The sequence below is a fragment of the Schistocerca nitens genome, chromosome 8, assembly GCF_023898315.1.
Source record: "Schistocerca nitens isolate TAMUIC-IGC-003100 chromosome 8, iqSchNite1.1, whole genome shotgun sequence".
Classification (NCBI taxonomy): domain Eukaryota; kingdom Metazoa; phylum Arthropoda; class Insecta; order Orthoptera; family Acrididae; genus Schistocerca; species Schistocerca nitens.
Genome location: NC_064621.1, coordinates 41,060,870 through 41,081,187, shown reverse-complemented (window position 1 = coordinate 41,081,187; position 20,318 = coordinate 41,060,870). Strand labels below are relative to the sequence as shown.

General features: G+C 44.0%; 1 protein-coding gene across 2 annotated transcripts in view; it reads right to left on the bottom strand.

Annotated features, from left to right (window-relative positions):
• Window positions 1–993: 993 nt before the first annotated feature.
• The window catches only part of LOC126198667 (juvenile hormone esterase-like), a 178,754-nt gene continuing 159,429 nt past the window's right edge, over window positions 994–20,318 (bottom strand). For both annotated transcript variants that reach the window (XM_049935153.1, XM_049935152.1), the window contains exons 10-12: window positions 20,040–20,172; window positions 7,225–7,385; window positions 994–1,361 (exon numbers count right to left, since the gene is read on the bottom strand). In XM_049935153.1, the coding sequence (XP_049791110.1) occupies window positions 1,264–1,361; window positions 7,225–7,385; window positions 20,040–20,172 (392 nt within the window). In that variant the 3' untranslated portion in view covers window positions 994–1,263. The remainder of the gene's footprint in view (window positions 1,362–7,224; window positions 7,386–20,039; window positions 20,173–20,318) is intronic.

The window sequence follows — 20,318 nt, the reverse complement described above, 5'->3', positions numbered from 1 at the left end:
ATGTTATGATCCACTGTGTGAAACAGAATTTTTGCCATTTTTGACAAAACAGGGCCTTTATTGCTGTATAGAGCATGTAAAAATATACAATGCAATAATGACTTGAATCACCATTGTAAATTTACTTGGAACCCGAGTAAACTGTCAGAAGTATGTGAGTAGGCCATAAAAAATGGGTAGAAAAGAATATTTTTCTTAGTAAAAAGTGATTTACTAAATGTGACCTGTTGATCCTAAGGATTTGTCTTTGAAGTCAAGGAATGCCCTGTATTAATTTGTAATAATGGCAGCCTCTTTGGAACTGGGGCAAACAGCCTCGCAGCAGTGGTACCACCGGTTCACTAAAGTTAAGCACTGGCTAGCAGGTGAACGGGTGACCTGCCGAGTCCGCCGAGTGCTGATGGCGAACGAGGTGGACTCGGTCCTCGTGGGGCCAATCGAGGAGCTACTCTACTGAGAAGTAGTGGCTCCGGTCACAAAGACTGACAACGGGTGGGAGAGCGGTGTGATGACCGAGGGCCCCACCTACCGGCTGTGGATGACACGGCGGTCGGTCGGTGCCACTGGCCCTTCTGAGGCTACTTCGGATGAGTGGTTTACGAAATAGCCTTTCTCTGAAATACTTCAACACGCGTATATCAAGCTTTTTTACTGTCTCATCTACTGATACTAACGTGGCTTTATTATTCACTCGCAGAGTGAGATACACTTCCTTCTCGCGAAGGCTGGCTACGTTTAGATTCAAACGATTCCTGCACTATTCTCCTAAAAGTAATGTAAAGATGGAGTTTTATAAAAGTTTTGAACCAACATTATTTGACAAGTATTCCAAGTAAACTGCAAATGATGGTACAGTTTGGTTATCCAGTTATTGTTATCTCGTAGTTCACCACAAAATTTGTAATGTAGTTGAAAAGCACTATGAGGCACTGCCATCTGCAGTAGAGGACAGTTGAGGGTTTGTCTTAAAGAAGGTTCTTTATTTTTGTGCAAACATTTTTATTTTATTGAACTATATTCTTACTTGTAGAATCAATAAGAGTGTAACAAAATAGAATGGTTATGGTAAATGAAGACGAATTGTGGACCAGTCCACTGATGGAGGTGAAATTACATCACAGAGAAACAAGACGCACAAAGTGTAGTCCTTAAACGCAGTTTCACAGCACGGCAGTTAAGTACTGTGCCGCGAGAGGCGAGAATACTGTATGAGAGTTGAGTGAGGGGCGAGCCGCCCCCCTGGCTGCGGGCTGGGGCAGCCGGCTAGGCGCTCCTCAGCGCGTTCTCCTGCAGAGGCAGCGAGTCCCAGAAGGCCATCCGCTCCGGCAGCAAGTTGTCCCGCATGCAGAACTTCAGCACTCCTGCACAGCAAACGCAACTTGTCACAACTTCAAAGAAGCTGAAGGGATAACTTTCCAGAGCAAGCCCACGCGCGGGAGACAGTTTCCTAGTTCAGCTGCTGCTGGTCCCCGACCGACAGTGCGGTGTCTACATCCATATAGATACTATGCAATACTAAGTGCCTGGCAGAGAGTTCATCGAACCACCTTCACAAATCTCTATTATTCCAATCTAGCAAAGCGCGGAAAGAACGAACACCTATATCTTTCCGTGCGAGCTCTGATTTCCCTTATTTTATCGTGGTGATCGTTTGTCCCTATGTAGGTCGGCGTCAACAAAATATTTTCGCATTTGGAGGAGAAGGTTTGTGACTGGAATTTCGTGAGAAGATTCCGTCGCAACGAAAAAGTCTTTGTTTTAAAGATGTCCAGCCCAAATCCTGCAGCATTTCAGTGACACTCTCTCCCAAATTTCTCGATAATACAAAACGTGCTGTCCTTCTTAGACTTTTTCGATGTACTCCGTCAATGCTAGCTGGTAAGGACCCCACACCGCACAGCAGTGTTCTAAAAAGAGGACGGACAAGCGCAGTAGATCTGTTACATTTCGTAAGTGTCCTGCCCACCTTTCGTTAGCCTCCGCTAAAACATTTTCTGTGTGCTCCTTCCAATTTAAGTTGTTCGTAATTGTAATTCCTAGGTATTCAGCTGAATTTAAGGCATTTAGATTTGACAGATTTATCATGTAACCGAAGTTTAACGAATTCCTTTTAGCACTCATGTGGATGACCTCACACTTTTCGTTATTTAGGGTCAACTGCCACTTTTCGCACAATTCATATATCATTTCTAAAACGTTTTTCAGTTTGTTTTGATCTTCTGATGACTTTATTAGTCGATAAACGACAGCGTCAGCTGCAAACAACCTAAGACGGCTCCTCAGATTGTCTCCCAAATCTTTTATATAGATAAGGAACACCAGAAATCACTTCTTTTTTACTCGATGGCTGTCCGTCAGTTACTACGAACTGTGTCCTCTGACAGGAAATCACAAATCCACTCACATAACTGAGACGATATTCCATAAGCACGCAATTTCAGTACAAGCCATTTGTGTGGTACAGTGTCAGAAGACTTCCGGAAATCCAGAAATACAGAATCAATCCGAAATCCCTTGTCAATAGCACTCAACACTTCATGAGAATAAAGAGCCAGTGATGTTTCACAAGAACGATGTTTTCTAAATCCATGTTGACTGTGTGTCAATAGGCGGTTTTCTTCGAGGTAATTCATAATGTTCGAACACAATATATGTTCCAAAAATCCTGCTGCATATCGACTACTGGGCATTAAAATTGCTACACCACGAAGATGACGTGCTACAGACGCGAAATTTAACCGACAGGAAGAAGATGCTGTGATATGCAAATGATTAGCTTTTCAGAGCATTCACAAAAGGTTGGCGCCGGTGGCGGCACCTACAATGTGCTGACATGAGGAAAGTATCCAACCGATTTCTCATACACAAACAGCAGTTGACCGGCGTTGCCTGGTGAAACGTTGTTGTGATGCCTCGTGTAAGGAGGAGAAATGCGTACCATCACGTTTCCGACTTTGATAAAGGTCGGATTGTAGCCTATCGCGATTGCTGTTTATCGTATCGCGACATTGCTGCTCGCGTTGGTCGAGATCCAATGGCTGTTAGCAGAATATGGAAGCGGTGGGTTCAGGAGGGGAATACGGAACGCCGTGCTAGATCCCAACGGCCTCGTATCACTAGCGGTCGAGATGACAGGCATCTTATCCGCATGGCTGTAACGGATCGTGCAGCCAAGTCTCGATCAATGAGTCAAGAAATGGGGACGTTTGCAAGACAACAACCATCTGCACGAACAGTTCGACGACGTTTGCAGCAGCATGGACTATCAGCTCGGAGACCATGACTGTGGTTACCCTTGACGCTGCATCACAGACAGGAGCGCCTACGATGGTGTACTCAACGACGAACCTGGATGCACGAATGGCAAAACGTCATTTTTTCGGATGAATCCAGGTTCTGTTTGCAGCACCATGATGGTCGGATCCGTGTTTGGCGACATGGTGCCATTGGTTACAGGTCTCGGTCACCTCTAGTTCGCATTGACGGCACAGTGGACATTACATTTCAGTTTGTTACGACCCATGGCTCTACCCTTCATTCGATCCCTGCGAAACCCTACATTTCAACAGAATAATGCACGACAGCATGTTGCAGGTCCTGTACGGGCCTTTATGGATACACAAAATGCTCGGTTGCTGCCCTGGCCAGCACATTCCCCAGATCTCTCACCAATTGAAAACGTCTGTTCAATGGTGGCCGAGCAACTGGCTCATCACAATACGCCAGTCACTACTCTTGATGAACTGTGGTATCGTGTTGAAGCTGCATGGACAGCTTTACCTGTACACGCCATCCAAGTTCTGTTTGACTGAATTCCCAGGCGTATCAAGGCCGTTATTATGGCCAGAGGTGGTTGTTCTGGATACTGATTTCTCAGGATCTATGCACCCAAATTGCGTGAAAATGTAATCACATGTGAGTTCTAGTATAATATATTTGTCCAATGAATACCCGTTTATCATCTGCATTTCTTCTTGGTGTAGCAATTTTAATGGCCAGTAGTGCAATATGGGCCTGTAATTTAGTGGATTACTCCTTGTACCTTTCTTGAATATTGGTGTGGCATGTGGAACTTTCCAGTCTTTGGGTACGGATCTTTCGTCGAGCGAGCGGTTGTATATGATTGTTAAGTATGGAGCTAATGCATCAGCATACTCTGAAAGGAACCTAATTGGTATACAGTTTGGACAAGAAGACTTGCTTTTATTAAGTGATTGAAGTTGCTTCACTACTACGATGATATTTACTTCTACGTTACTCATGTTGGCAGCTGTTCTTGATTCTAATTCTCGAATATTTACTTCGACTTCTTTTGTGAAGGCATTTCGGAAGGCTGTGTTTAGTAACTCTGCTTTGGCAGCACTCCCTTCGATAGTATCGGACACAGAATACGGCAGGGAGTCGATTACTGGCTCTCAGACGGCAGCCGCAGATGGTGCTCGGTGCGCAAAATGGCGAACGTCCCTTGCAGTTGTCACACCTGGTCGACTGGAAACTTGACGACGAGTATGTCTGCCGTCACAGTCCCGTGCAGTCCAACACCGGGGCACTGTCACAATCAAATGCCCTACAACTCTACTTGTAGCACGATTCGATCAGCTGGCGAAATGGACTCCCAGAATGAGACCCCTTTCAAACTGCCCCAGGTGCTGATTACGCTGTTCCGCAAATGTAAGCGTAAGTGGCATCGTTGTATCTTTCACAGTCATCACTCCACATCTGACACTGAACGCGCCTCTTACACACCGTACCAGGCACGGCAGCAACGCTGAAGATGAACAATACTATTGTACCCTGATGGCTGTTTACTTGCCAAGAGAATTGCAACTTTGGTTCAAATGGTATGGGACTTAACTTCTGAGGTCATCAGTCCCCCTAGAACTTAGAACTACTTAAACCTAACTAACCTAAGGACATCACTCACAGCCATGCCCGAGGCAGGATTCGAACTTGCGACCGTAGCGGTCGCGCGGCTCCAGACTGTAGCGCCTAGAACCGCTCGGCGATCGCGGTCGGCCAATTGCAACTTTAATCACTTACTTACCTCCCCTCACCCCACAATCCTCCCCCCACCCCACGGTATGTACACGTACGAAGTTACATTCACACCTGACCACATCTTCTGCGTAGTAGTAGATAAATCAAATGCGATCATCCGACATGCATATCAAATACACCGTGTTCAACTTTTATTTTGACATTTTTACAATGATTTTCTGTTTTGTATGTTTTTAGCCATTCTGTCTTCGTGTCAACTCTGTTCATTCATCTAAAGCAGGGCGGACAAAAGTCTGGATACACCCCTATCAGAGCCAAACGGCGTGAGGAATCATGATGGCGTCTGGTATGGTGTGTCTAATTGTGACTATCTCGAAATCCACGCTCTTGTATTAGGGTTACGTGTTTCAAATGGGAAGGGGATCATGTGGCACATCGTTTTCAGCTTCCTCTTTCTCAAGAATACCTATGTGAAACCTGTTGTAAGATATGTTTATTTCTGTAGGGGTTATGACCTGTTAAAGTTTGCAATTGCAAGGAGGTGATAAATTGCGTTTATTATTGCAGGTGATCCACAATGGCACTTACATAGCAGAATGCATTGAAACTGTGTTAATGAGTGGTGGACGAAGTACCAAAGTAACTTCTGCTGACTTCAGTGCCCGGGATCCTAAGAGAAATTACATTTCACATATGACAGCACCCAAGTTATTGGACGAATTTCGTGTTACAGGTTCTGTGGTGGGCAAGCCACGCAGTGGACGTCCAAGAACAGCCACCAATGAGGAGACTGAAGCAGCAGTTGTGGCGTCGTTCCTGAAAACTCCACATCGCGGTACGTGCCGGTTACAAGCAATATACGGTGTCAGTGTTAAATCCTCCGTGTGTTGCACACACACCAATGGTACCCATGCAAGTTACAACTACAATATCGTCTCTCGGAGTGTGCAGTTTGCAGAACGGGCTCTAGATCAGGTTAACAGGAGTGCAGACCTCGTACGTAGCTGTTGTTCAGTGATGAAGGTAATTTTTATGTGCAAAGAGAAGTAAACAAACAGAGTAGTCATTAGTAGTCAGATGCAAACCCCTCGTGGGTAGATCCCTGTAAAGGTGCTGTCGGTGAAAAGTAATGGTTTGGTGCGGGATTTGGGACTCAAGAATCGTGAATTCGGCGTTTATTGATGGAACTTTGAAAACGAAGAGGTATCTTAACATGATCCGTGATTATGTGCTTCCAACACTGATGAATTCGCAGGGTGATTTCCCAACCTTCGTCCACTATGCTACTATGCTACTGAAGTCAGTTCTGGATGAAGCGTTTGGAAGTCACTGGATAGTCCCCTGATCTTACGCTTCTTGACTTTTACTTGTGCGGCATTTGACGTCAGCTGTGCATGAGGTAAAAATCAATAATGTGGCCCATCTTTCTCGGCGTATTGAGGAGGCATGTGCCTCTCAAAATGGTTCTAACATCTGAGGTCATCAGTCCCCTAGACTTAGAACTACTTAAACCTAATTAACCTAAGGCAGAATTCGAACCTGCGACCGTAGCAGCAGCGCGGTTCCGGACGGAAGCGCCTAGAACGGCTCGGCTACAGCGGTCGGCGCATGTGCCTCTGTTGACGTATAGATCCTGCGACATGTGCAGGAAGACTGGCAAAAAAGGACTCCGACTGTGTGTTCAGCGCAATGAAGGCTATATTGAGCGTACGTTGTAATGCCGACTCTGACAAGTGACGTAAATTTTAGCGGTCATAACTCCTCCACAAATAAAGATATCTTAAAACAGATTTCACGTTTGTATTCCTGAGAAGGAGGCAGTTCAAAATGATGTGCCTTATGACCCCCTTCCCTCCTGTAACACGTAACCCAAACCCAACATGGAGGATTGAGAGAGGGCCGCCGCTGTCATCATAGCTCCTGTAAGTTGCGCTACTACCTACAGACACCCTCTACCTGACGCCATTATGATTCCTCTCACAGTTCGTCTTCTGCAAGGGTGTATTCAGACTTTCGCCTCACCCTGTCCATGATTTGCATGCACCCCGTGAGGATCGTTAGATTCCATCGTGATTCACTGAATCACGCTGAAAATTAGCCTTCAGCGTCAGTTGACATTGTATGAATGATAATTTGGTAAAAAGCTGTACTTCTGACGTCATTAGCTCCTATACTGAGATAAGCTGCCCCAGCCGGACTCGGGCGGGTCCTCAGTGGGTGACGTACCGTCTTCCGCAGTGCGGCCGGCTCCCGTGGCCGCGGCTATCTGCAGGTAGGGCAAGGAGGTGGTGTCCGTGGTGCTGGGCCACCACGCCTCGTCCACAGTGCTGGCGCAGCCGTCCTGCGACCTGCGGCAACGCCTCCACGACACCGGCGCCGTGGGTTGCCTGGAAGAGAGGTTTCCACTGTACTGGAGCTCCACAAAATGTAAGGTCAGGTGAAAAGACAGGACCCTGTAGAAATCGTTGGATAGCAGACATCTAGAACATGAGGTCGACAGACAGGGCAGAATCACTAGCCAGGCATGGCTGCAGCACAAACGCGAGGCTGCAGAAGCACGCATCACAAATGGAAAAATAGATGCTGACACTAAAAAAATTATTAAAGTGGCCTTCGGAGAGTAGAGAAACAGCTGCATTGACATAAACTACTGGCCATTAAAATTGTCACACCAAGAAGAAATGCAGATGATAAACAGGTATTCATTGGACACATACATTATACTGCAACTGACATGTGATTACATTTACATGCAATTTGGCTGCATAGATCCTGAGACCCCCCATGAACCATGGACCTTGCCGTTGGTGGGGAGGCTTGCGTGCCTCAGCGATACAGATGGCCGTACCGTAGGTGCAACCACAACGGAGGGGTATCTGTTGAGAGGCCAGACAAATGTGTGGTTCCTGAAGAGGTGCAGCAGCCTTTTCAGTAGTTGAAGGGGCAACAGTCTGGATGATTGACTGATCTGGCCTTGTAACACTAACCAAAACGGCTTTGCTGTGCTGGTACTGCGAACGGGTGAAAGCAAGGGGAAACTACAGCCGTAATTTGTCCCGAGGACATGCAGCTTTACTGTATGATTAAATGATGATGGCGTCCTCTTGGGTAAAATATTCCAGAGGTAAAATAGTCCCCCATTCGGATCTCAGGGCGGGGACTACTCAAGAGGACGTCGTTATCAGGAGAAAGAAAACTGACGTTCTACGGATCGGAGCGTGGAATGCCAGATCCCTTAATCGGGCAGGTAGGTTAGAAAATTTAAAAAGGGAAATGGATAGGTTAAAGTTAGATATAGTGGGAATTAGGGAAGTTCGGTGGCAGGAGGAACAAGACTTTTGGTCAGGTGATTACAGGGTTATAAATACAAAATCAAATAGGGGTAATGCAGGAGTAGGTTTAATAATGAATAAAAAAATAGGAGTGCGGGTTAGCTACTACAAACAGCATAGTGAACGCATTATTGTGGCCAAGATAGACACAAAGCCCATGCCTACTACAGTAGTACAAGTTTATATGCCAACTAGCTCTGCAGATGATGAAGAAATTGATGAAATGTATGATGAGATAAAAGAAATTATTCATGTAGTGAATGGAGACGATAATCTAATAGTCATGGGTGACTGGAATTCGTCAGTAGGAAAAGGCAGAGAAGGAAACATAATAGGTGAATATGGATTGGGGGGAAGAAATGAAAGAGGAAGCCGCCTTGTAGAATTTTGCACAGAGCATAACTTAATCATAGCTAACACTTGGTTCAAGAATCATAAAAGAAGGTTGTATATCTGGAAGAATCCTGGAGATACTAAAAGGTATCAGATAGATTATATAATGGTAAGACAGAGATTTAGGAACCAGGTTTTAAATTGTAAGACATTTCCAGGGGCAGATGTCGATTCTGACCACAATCTATTGGTTATGAACTGCAGATTGAAACTGAAGAAACTGCAAAAAGGTGGGAATTTAAGGAGATGGGGCCTGGATAAACTGAAAGAACCAGAGGTTGTAGAGAGTTTCAGGGAGAGCATAAGGGAACAATTGACAGGAATGGGGGAAAGAAATACAGTAGAAGAAGAATGGGTAACTCTGAGGGATGAAGTAGTGAAGGTAGCAGAGGATCAAGTAGGTAAAAAGACGAGGGCTAACAGAAATCCTTGGGTAACAGAAGAAATATTGAATTTAATTGATGAAAGGAGAAAATATAAAAATGCAGTAAATGAAGCAGGCAAAAAGGAATACAAACGTCTCAAAAATGAGATCGACAGGAAGTGCAAAATGGCTAAGCAGGGATGGCTAGAGGACAAATGTAAGGATGTAGAGGCTTGTCTCACTAGGGGTAAGATAGATACTGCCTACAGGAAAATTAAAGGGACCTTTGGAGAGAAGAGAACCACTTGTATGAATATCAAGAGCTCAGATGGCAACCCAGTTCTAAGCAAAGAAGGGAAGGCAGAAAGGTGGAAGGAGTATATAGAGGGTTTATACAAGGGCGATGTACTTGAGGACAATATTATGGAAATGGAAGAGGATGTAGATGAAGACGACATGCGAGATAAGATACTGCGTGAAGAGTTTGACAGAGCACTGAAAGACCTGTCAAAACAAGGCCCCGGGAGTAGACAACATTCCATTAGAACGACTGATGGCCTTGGGAGAGCCAGTCCTGACAAAACTCTACCATCTGGTGAGCAAGATGTATGAGACAGGCGAAATACCCTCATACTTCAAGAAGAATATAATAATTCCAATCCCAAAGAAAGCAGGTGTTGACATATGTGAAAATTACCGAACTATCAGTTTAATAAGTCACAGCTGCAAAATAGTAACGCGAATTCTTTACAGACGAATGGAAAAACTGGTAGAAGCGGACCTCGGGGAAGATCAGTTTGGATTCCGTAGAAATGTTGGAACACGTGAGGCAATACTAACCTTGTGGTGTCACCGCTAGACACCACACTTGCTAGGTGGTAGCTTAAATCGGCCGCGGTCAATTAGTACATGTCGGACCCGCGTGTCGTCACTGTCAGGATCGCAGACCGAGCGCCACCACAAGGCAGGTCTCGAGAGACGTACTAGCACTCGCCCCAGTAGTACGACGACTTTGCTAACGACTACACTGACGAAGCCTTTCTCTCATTTGCCGAGAGACAGTTAGAATAGCCTTCAGCTACTTCCATGGCTACGACCTAGCAAGGCGCCATTAGTTACTTCATGAATCTAAAGAGTCTCACTTGTATCATCAAGAATGCTGTATACCAAAGGACGATATAAAAGTTAAGTGTTCTAGTAGCTACGTTCTTTTCTTTATCACATTCATCACGTATCCTGTTCCAGACTTCGCGCCAATCGGCGTGTGTGTACGTGTGCCCTTTCGGCTACTGCCTTGTCAGTCCACTACAAACCTTACGACTTTTCTTAGAAGAAAGATTAAGGAAAGGCAAACCTACGTTTCTAGCATTTGTAGACTTAGAGAAAGCTTTTGACAATGTTAACTGGAATACTCTTTTTCAAATTCTGAAGGTGGCAGGGTTAAAATACAGGGAGCGAAAGGCTATTTACAATTTGTACAGAAACCAGGTGGCAGTTATAAGAGTCGAGGGGCATGAAAGGGAAGCAGTGGTTGGGAAAGGAGTGAGACAGGGTTGTAGCCTCTCCCCGATGTTATTCAATCTGTATATTGAGCAAGCAGTAAAGGAAACAAAAGAATAATTCGGAGTAGGTATTAAAATTCATGGAGAAGAAGTAAAAACTTTGAGGTTCGCCGATGACATTGTAATTCTGTCAGAGACAGCAAAGGACTTGGAAGAGCAGTTGAACGGAATGGACAGTGTCTTGAAAGGAGGATATAAGATGAACATCAACAAAAGCAAAACGAGGATAATGGAATGTAGTCGAATTAAATCGGGTGATGCTGAGGGAATTAGATTAGGAAATGAGACACTTAAAGTAGTAAAGGAGTTTTGCTATTTAGGGAGTAAAATAACTGATGATGGTCGAAGTAGAGAGGATATAAAATGTAGACTGGCAATGGCAAGTAAATCGTTTCTGAAGAAGAGAAATTTGTTAACATCGAGTATAGATTTAAGTGTCAGGAAGTCGTTTCTGAAAGTATTTGTATGGAGTGTAGCCATGTATGGAAGTGAAACATGGACGATAACTAGTTTGGACAAGAAGAGAATAGAAGCTTTCGAAATGTGGTGCTACAGAAGAATGCTGAAGATAAGGTGGGTAGACCACGTAACTAATGAGGAGGTATTGAATAGGATTGGGGAGAAGAGAAGTTTGTGGCACAACTTGACTAGAAGAAGGGATCGGTTGGTAGGACATGTTTTGAGGCATCGAGGGATCACAGATTTAGCATTGGAGGGCAATGTGGAGGGTAAAAATCGTAGAGGGAGACCAAGAGATGAATACACTAAGCAGATTCAGAAGGATGTAGGTTGCAGTAGGTACTGGGAGATGAAGAAGCTTGCACAGGATGGAGTAGCATGGGGAGCTGCATCAAACCAGTCTCAGGACTGAAGACCACAACAACAACAGAGCCTGAGAAATCAGTATCCAGAACAACCACCTCTGGCCGTAATAATGGCCTTGATACGCCTGGGCATTGAGTCAAACAGAGCTTGGATGGCGTGTACAGGTACAGCTGCCCATGCAGCTTCAACACGATACCACAGTTCATCAAAAGTAGCGACTGGCGTGTTGTGACGAGCCAGTTGCTCGGCCACCATTGACCAGACGTTTTCAGTTGGTCAGAGATTTGGAGAATGTGCTGGCCAGGGTAGCAGTCGAACATTTTCTGTATCCAGAAAGGCCCGTACAGGACCTGCAACATGCGGTCATGCATTTTCCTACTGAAATGTAGGTTTTCGCAGGGATCGAATGAAGGGTAGAGCCACGGGTCGTAACACATCTGAAATGTAACGTCCACTGTTCAAAGTGCCGTCAATGCGAACAAGAGGTGACCGAGATGTGTAACCAATGGCACCCCATACCATCACGCCGGGTGGTACGCCAGTATGGCGATGACGAATACACGCTTCCAATGTGCGTTCACCGCGATGTCGCCAAACACGGATGCGACCATCGTGGTGCTGTAAACAGAACCTGGATTCATCCGAAAAAATGACGCTTTGCCATTCGTGCACCCAGGTTCGTCGTTGAGTACACCATCGCAGGTGCTCCTGTCTGTGATGCAGTGTCAAGGGTAACCGCAGCCATGGTCTCCGAGCTGATAGCCCATGGTGCTGCAGACGTCGTCGAACTGTTCGTGCAGATGGTTGTTGTCTTTCAAACGTCCCCATCTCTTGACTCAGGGATGGAGACGTGGCTGCACGATCCGTTACAGCCATGCGGATAAGATGCCTGTCATCTACACCGCTAGTGATACGAGGCCGTTGGGATCCAGCACGGCGTCCCGTGTTACCCTCCTGAACCCACCGACTCCATATTCTGCTAATGGTCACTGGATCTCGGCCAATGCGAGCAGCAATGTCGCGATACGATAAACCGCAATCGCGATAGGCTACAATCCGACCTTTATCAAAGTCGGAAACGTGATGGTACGCATTTCTCCTCCTTAGGCATCACAACGTTTCACCAGGCAACGCCGGTCAACTGCTGTTTGTGTATGAGAAATCGGTTGGAAACTTTCCTCATGTCAGCACGTGAATGCTCTGAAAAGCTAATCATTTGCATATCAGAGCATCTTCTTCCTGTCGGTTAAATTTCGCGTCTGTAGCACGTCATCTTCATGGTGTAGCAATTTTAATGTCCAGTAGTTCATAAAGCTGAAATGACAAGCCAGTACTAAGCAAAGGAGGAATTTATAGAAGAGCTAAGAATGGAAATGAGCTTGAAGATGACGTTATAGAAAGGCAAGAAGAAGTAAATGAAGGTGAGATGGGAGATATGGTACTGCGAGAAGAATCTGGTAGAGCTGTCAAAGATCTATGTAGAAATAAGGCCCCTGGAGTAGGTGGCATTCCCTCAGAATTACCGAATCACTGTGAGAGCCAGCTGTATCAAAATTATTTCACTTGTTGTTTAAGATACGTGAGACAAGCCTTGCTTTTACTGGATGGGCATAACAAATACACGAAAACTGTTGGGGCAATTCAGCTGGCTCCTGATTATGGTGTAATCGTGTTATTATTTCCTGTGCACACGACTCATTATCTACAGCCACTGGACAGATCGTTGTTTAAAACACTAAAAAACAGTTGCAATGAAGCGTCATTTTCCTGAGCGCTTTATCTTCTACCAGTATATAATAACAGTAATCAACAAAAATGTGAAACGACCTAAACCAGTATCAAGTCCTTACAGGAAGGAGACAGAAGCAAACAAAACGCAAATAAGAAGAAGAAACCACTGCACAACTTGTGAAAAAGAGGCAAACAGATGGAAACTTTAAGAAGAATAAAAAAATAAAGGAGAGAGTGAATTGGTTTTGTCAACTGTGTGAGGAAGATGAAGAAGAAGACGTGATTCCGTGTATGAAACGTAAAGGTTGGATTTGTGACTTACGTGCTGGTGTGGGAAATAAAATTAAGAATATTTCTGTGATATCTGTGTTCAAACCAACTGATTTTCGATATGCCAATTTAAACAATTTATTGAATAAAAACGTATAATCCGACTCCCGGTTTTGAAATCCTGCTGACCCGAGCCTGCCTGAGCAATTTGTCAATGCTTCCAGACGACTAGCCCGGTGCACGCCCACCCTTAGCCGTTGCAGGTTGCTATCTAACGGCTTCTAGGAGCAACAAAAATCTAGTTCTCAATACTTCTTATATTTATTGATTGAACTTGAACATTAAAGATGTTCTCATAATGTCCTCATTAAGAGGTACATTCTTACGTTAAATGTACAACAGACTAAAACAAGTACTGCAGATAGAAGCGGTGTACATGCTTCGCGGCAGCCTAACTCACTGCGTGCAAATAAATACTCATGTTATACGAGTGTAATAACCGAGAATAGGAGCAGCACTTAGTGATTTCCAAATCTTATGAAATCGTTGTGGCCTTATTGTTATAACAAAATTAGCATTCGCCTACTGCTTCGTTTTAAGTACGTTTACGGCGGTAATGGCGGACACACGTCTTATCGCCAGCAGCGAATCAGTGCACAAAATCGCTACGATTTAAGTTCACACATTACTAAGAAATTCGTTTTCACCACTGCAAAGCATTCAACAAATGATGTATTCATTTTGCACAAACATTTTCTTTTTCCTGTCTATGGCATTAAACAATTTCACGGTACCTCTTTAATAGCCGATGTCGCAATATTATATTATGCCCCTGTGTTGGAATTAATGTAATGTTCCTGCATGTAATACTTACGTCAATTGCATTTATAAAAACAAAAAAAATGCAAAAAAAATGTAAGATTTCCTTGTTAAGATGTTAATGAGCTACGCCCAAAGAAATATGTCATGTCTAATATCTGAGATGATGCAGAAGCCAGAGAAGGACAGTTGAAGTGAGTGTTGTCAGTGGAAGAAAATAACAGCCTTGTTAATGTATTGTGTATTTTAACAGAATTTTCAAAACTCAATACTGCTGACAATTCTAAGTTTTGTGCAGCTTCCTATAACAAAAATGAAAGGTAATTACTTCTGGCTACAAATGTGAGAATTGCTTATTTTAGAACTGTTATGTCGGCATGCTTTCGTACATTAGGGCTGTTTTATGAAATACATGCGTAGCTAAAATTTATAAAATTTCGTTCTCTGAGCACATACAAGAAACTTTCTACAGGAAAAATCCCTCCTATATTCTGATTTGTGATCCTACCGGACTGTTTCTTGTTTTTCAGGTCATTGACAATTGTTATCTGGAGAAGGTTTTGTGCACAACAGATAAATCGAAGTAACAGCTGTTATTCTTTGCATATTGGATTTCATAGTGTCGAGAAACATTGACGTTTACAGAAACTTCTACACAGCTAGCAATAAGGCGAGAAGGCGTCACAAAATAAAGGTAAGATCGTTGAACTTGTGCAAACAAAGCTGTCACACCTACCATATTGCAAAACCAACAAACAGGTTGAAGTGTTGTGCTGAGTTGATATTAATGATCCAAAAACTTAGTAAAGGCTTGCAATAATCATTAACGCAAATTAATACATTTTAGTCCTTCAAGTCACTCGAGGCGCTGAATTCCACTCTGATTTTCTGGTGGTAATGTATTTGAAATAAATGTGTTGTAACTTTCCCATCTAGGCGGAAGGAAGGTTCTGTGCTGCAAGAACAATATTAGTAGTTAGGGTACGGAGGCCGAATTAGGCACGAACAAACTTCTGAGAATCGCTGTATGGTCAAAGTGGCAAATAATACGTGTACGAGACACGGCAGGATTTATCTGGAACAAATGCTTTAGAAAAGGCGTATGTATCGAAAAACTGTATCAGTAAGCAGAGTTGTCAATCGTCTGACGACATACCTGTGGAAGATTAGTTTGGGACGAACAACAGAATATTTAGTTTAGTGCAAAGGAGTGAGCTTTAGCAGACGTGCTTTTAAACACATGCATGCTTAACAGAGAGAAGGAATGAATTGTCACGTGGAGTCATTGCGTTGCTGGTACGAGCAGAAGAAGTGTTCAAATGGTTCAAATGGCTCTGAGCACTATGGGACTCAACAGCTGAGGTCATTAGTCCCCTAGAACTTAGAACTAGTTAAACCTAACTAACCTAAGGACATCACAAACATCCATGCCCGAGGCAGGATTCGAACCTGCGACCGGAGCGGTCTTGCGGTTCCAGACTGCAGCGCCTTTAACCGCACGGCCACTTCGGCCGGCAGAAGAAGTGTAAGAGGATAATATTCTCAGTATTAATACCCAATTCAGAGATAGAATATTTGAACGACTGCACAGAGTAAATAACTGAGCGTTCGCTTTGGCTGATTATACGTTAACACGGGGTATTTTAATGACACGACACCAGTTCGAATATTAGTAAATAATGAGAAAAACGCGGACGCAATAACTATCCGTGATTTCATCTGTCTAGTTGTGGGAGACCCTTCACGTGGATAATTTTCAAAAGAAGTACCGTCAAGTTTTAATATGACCACCAATTTCTTACTGCTTCAAACCTTTAGAACAACGCGTAAAAACTCAACAAATATACATCATTTACGCTAGCGCCATCTCTGTGTAAAGCCCGGAATTTTTAGTTTTGTGCGTGCACACCCATACACTGGAAGCCACCTTGCGGTGTATTTCGGAGGGTACAGTGGAACCATTTCCCTCCCCTCCCCTCCTTCACTGTTTCGTCCGAGAATGTTGCGTGAGAGCGAATGTCTGTAAACCCCGTATGAGTTTATTATCTCGTCTCATCATTTCGGAAGACTGTGTAGGAGGAAATAAAATATTTCCTTGCTCTTCTTGACACGTATACTTTCAGAAGTTTAACAATAAACCCCTCGGCAATGCGCAACACCTCTCTTGAAGCGTCTGCCAGTGGAATCTTACAAAATGAACCCGCTGAGAGACATACCGCATTTCTTTCTGTCTCCTCTATCTCTCCTATTAATCCAACCTGGTATGGTTCCTAGACTCACGAGTAATACTCACGAAGGGTCGATCGAGTGTTCTGTAAGCCTCTTCCTTCATGAGTGAATTACATTTACTTAATATGAATTCCAACCTGGCACCTACTTTTCCTAGAAACAGTTTTATGCTTTTGTTCAACATTGCATCGCCAAGGACTGGATATTTCACGGTGGTATTGTTTCCAATGCGTAATCTGATAGTATGGATCTCTTCGCCTTTTTATACGCCACGTATTACAGTTATTTACGTTCACCAGCCAACTGGCAGTCCCTGCACCAGCCGTCGATCTCTGCAGACTTCCCCCGTTTCGCACGTCTTCTGACGGTGCAACTTCTCTGAGACGAGTCAGCCCCCGCCAACAAACGAACGCAGCTTCCGATGTTACCCACTACATCATTTACAAATGCAACAAGCTATCCTGATTAACTCAGACCCGAGACTCCACAAATAACCAAAGCACAAGAGACAATCCTAACAGCCCATGCTTTTACTGGAAATTACTATTTACTGCTTTTACAACATACACTACATATCATTTTTGAGAACCTTCTGCATTACTTACTCGTTACTCGTCGAAAACCGGATATTTTTTTTACAAAATTAATTTTTCGTATCACTAATTATCAGTTTACTTTCGGGAAATATCCGCATTTCCTCTTCTGTATCTGTTTTTATTAACTTTTTTCCTGACGACGGTTCTCATTTTCCACAGAGTCAAAACACCTGTCTAGTCAAACACATTCTCTCCTGTGTATTCTAATAACGGATCATATCCGCTCGGATAACCGTGCGTGTCAAAGCGCAGACTCCGCCACAAGGAGTTGGGCCGGCACCGGGTCGAACCCGCCCGGCGGATTAACGGCGAGGGCCGGTCTGCTGGCCAGCTTGGACTTGGTTTTTAGGTGGTTTCCCACATCCCACTAACTGAATACAGGACTGGTTCCCTTAGTCCCATCTGAGTTACACGATTCGCAAACTTTTACAAAACATTCGTTCACTTTAATATGAAAAACACTATGTGCAGACTATTAGGCTACACATATTCTGTTCTGGAGGGCAGGGGGTGGGGGGTGGAGGAAGGGGTAACAAGGTGGCGACAGGAAGGGCATCCGGCCACTCTTTAAATTAATAATGCCTAATCCGTTCTACTTCCAAACTCTGCCGACCCCGAGCCGATGTGGGACAATGGCACAAGAAGAAGATGAGAACTAATAACTATGAACGTATTCTAGGGCCCGATTTCGGGTTCCTCGATCACCTCGTATACGCTCTGCTCCTTTACTGAATGCACTTTGCTCACGACATCCGTGTAACTTAGCACCTCAAATCCTGCTTCATGGGGATTGCTATTCAATCATTCACAGACATTTTTGCCATCTACAGCTTCACAACAAGAAATTTGTGTTTTAAGCGAAAACTTTCTTTCTAATTATAAGATTAAATTTTTTATTCTTTTCATATACTCTTATTTCCGAACTACACATCGATAATCTGCAAGCTAGATTCCTCGCAACTGGGTAATCGAAAGTTTGTTGTTGTATACAGTAACGGTCGTATAACACTCCGTTGGGTTACCACTTTTATATCAGTCGATTTCGGCTCGTTTAAGCATAGTGTTCTGTTCACTTTCACTATAAATTCTCATATTGACCCAACGTTAAAGTACAGCAAAAAAAATTTCTGCTAACATACATTTTTAATATAGTTGTTGGCATTGTTATACTCCAATACGCTGCTGAAAATAAAAATAATAGTAATATTTCGAACATTACTATATAATTTTTCATACAGGGTAAATTTTAAACAACCGACAGTTTCCAGTAACCCATTCTTCTTAGAAAAGCACTCTGTCTTCAGGCCATAAGCGGCCCATCGGGACCATCCGACCGCCGTGTCATCCTCAGATGTGCCGCAGGGAAGTGTCATAGGACCGTTGCTATTCACAATATACATAAATGACCTTGTGGATGACATCGGAAGTTCACTGAGGCTTTTTGCAGATGATGCTGTGGTGTATCGAGAGGTTGTAACAATGGAAAATTGTACTGAAATGCAGGAGGATCTGGAGCGAATTGATGCATGGTGCAGGGAATGGCAATTGAATCTAAATGTAGACAAGTGTAATGTGCTGCGAATACATAGAAAGATAGATCCCTTATCATTTAGCTACAAAATAGCAGGTCAGCAACTGGAAGCAGTTATTCCATAAATTATCTGGGAGTACGCATTAGGAGTGATTTAAAATGGAATTATCATATAAAGTTGATCGTCGGTAAAGCATATGCCAGACTGAGATTCATTGGAAGAATCCTAAGGAAATGCAATCCGAAAACAAAGGAGGTAGGTTACAGTATGCTTGTTCGCCCACTGCTTGAATACTACTCAGCAGTGTGGGAACCGTACCAGATAGGGTTTATAGAAGAGAGAGAGGAGATCCAACGGAGAGCAGCGCGCTTCGTTACAGGATCATTTAGTAATCGCGAAAGCGTTACGGAGATGACAGATAAACTCCAGTGGAAGACTCTGCAGGAGAGACGCTCAGTAGCTCGGTACGGGCTTTTGTTGAAGTTTCCAGAACATACCTTCACCGAGGAGTCAAGCAGTATATTGCTCCCTCCTACGTATATCTCGCGAAGAGACCATGAGGATAAAATCATAGAGCCCACACAGAAGCATACAGACAATCCTTCTTTCCACGAACAGTACGAGACTGGAATAGAATGGAGAACCGATAGAGGTACTCGAGGTATCCTGCGCCACACACCGTCAGGTGGCTTTTGGAGTATGGATGTAGATGTAGATGTAGATGTAGAATTCAATGTCTGCCAGATGCGAGGATGGTACGGCATGCATACAGGCAGGCGCTGTCGGGGAAATGCGAAGTGCTGGAGGGGAAGTGCCGTTTTAAACTAAAGCCTACAATCCCCATTTTTTTTTGTAAATATTGAACGGAGCCGCTTCACGGCCACACTTGCATGGTGACCGTTCAGAAAAATCTAGTCTTCGGTTACTGTCTAAAAAGAATTCCGCCAAAAATGCAGCGATTTATTTTCGCCTGGTTTGTTAACCATTTGTATCTTTCAGACAAATGTCACGAGTGGGGAATTTCTTGAAACATTTCTATACACGTATTGCTCGTTCATTTTCAGACAAAATCACCGAATTTAATAAAGTAATCTTGGTATTTAAATTTCGAGAAACAAAATTCATAACCACTTTTGGGCATGTAGACCGTAACCAAAGAGCGGGATTAAGAACAGCTTTGTTGAGTTGTGTCTGATGAGAAGTCTCGAACCTGGTCACAAAACTTGTCCGATAGTCGGTAAGGTAGCCACTAAACGACAGTCCGCAAATATACGGAATGCCATCTGAGAATCAAGGCAATCAGCTCTTTGTCTTTGGATACTTAACACTATAGATATCGATCGACAGACGCGAGTGTGTCATTTATTAACGGCGGCAGCGTCTCTTACCCGTATTTGGCGAAGTTGGTCCACAGGGTGACGAGGGCGTGCACCACCTCCCAGTCGGGGCTGTCGTCGGGGAACGCCGGGAAGATGGCGGGCGCCGGCACCAGGTACAGCAGGTCGTCGCAGTGGCTCACTCCTGCCGGCACGTCGGAAAGAACATGATGGCGAACACTTCCCACCAAAATACGCAGGAAATAAATTTTATTGGGACCACTTTTGCAGACGGAGGAGACCGCGACCAGAGAATTTTTGGCGTTCGTCTCCTCCCCTCCATTAGTTTGT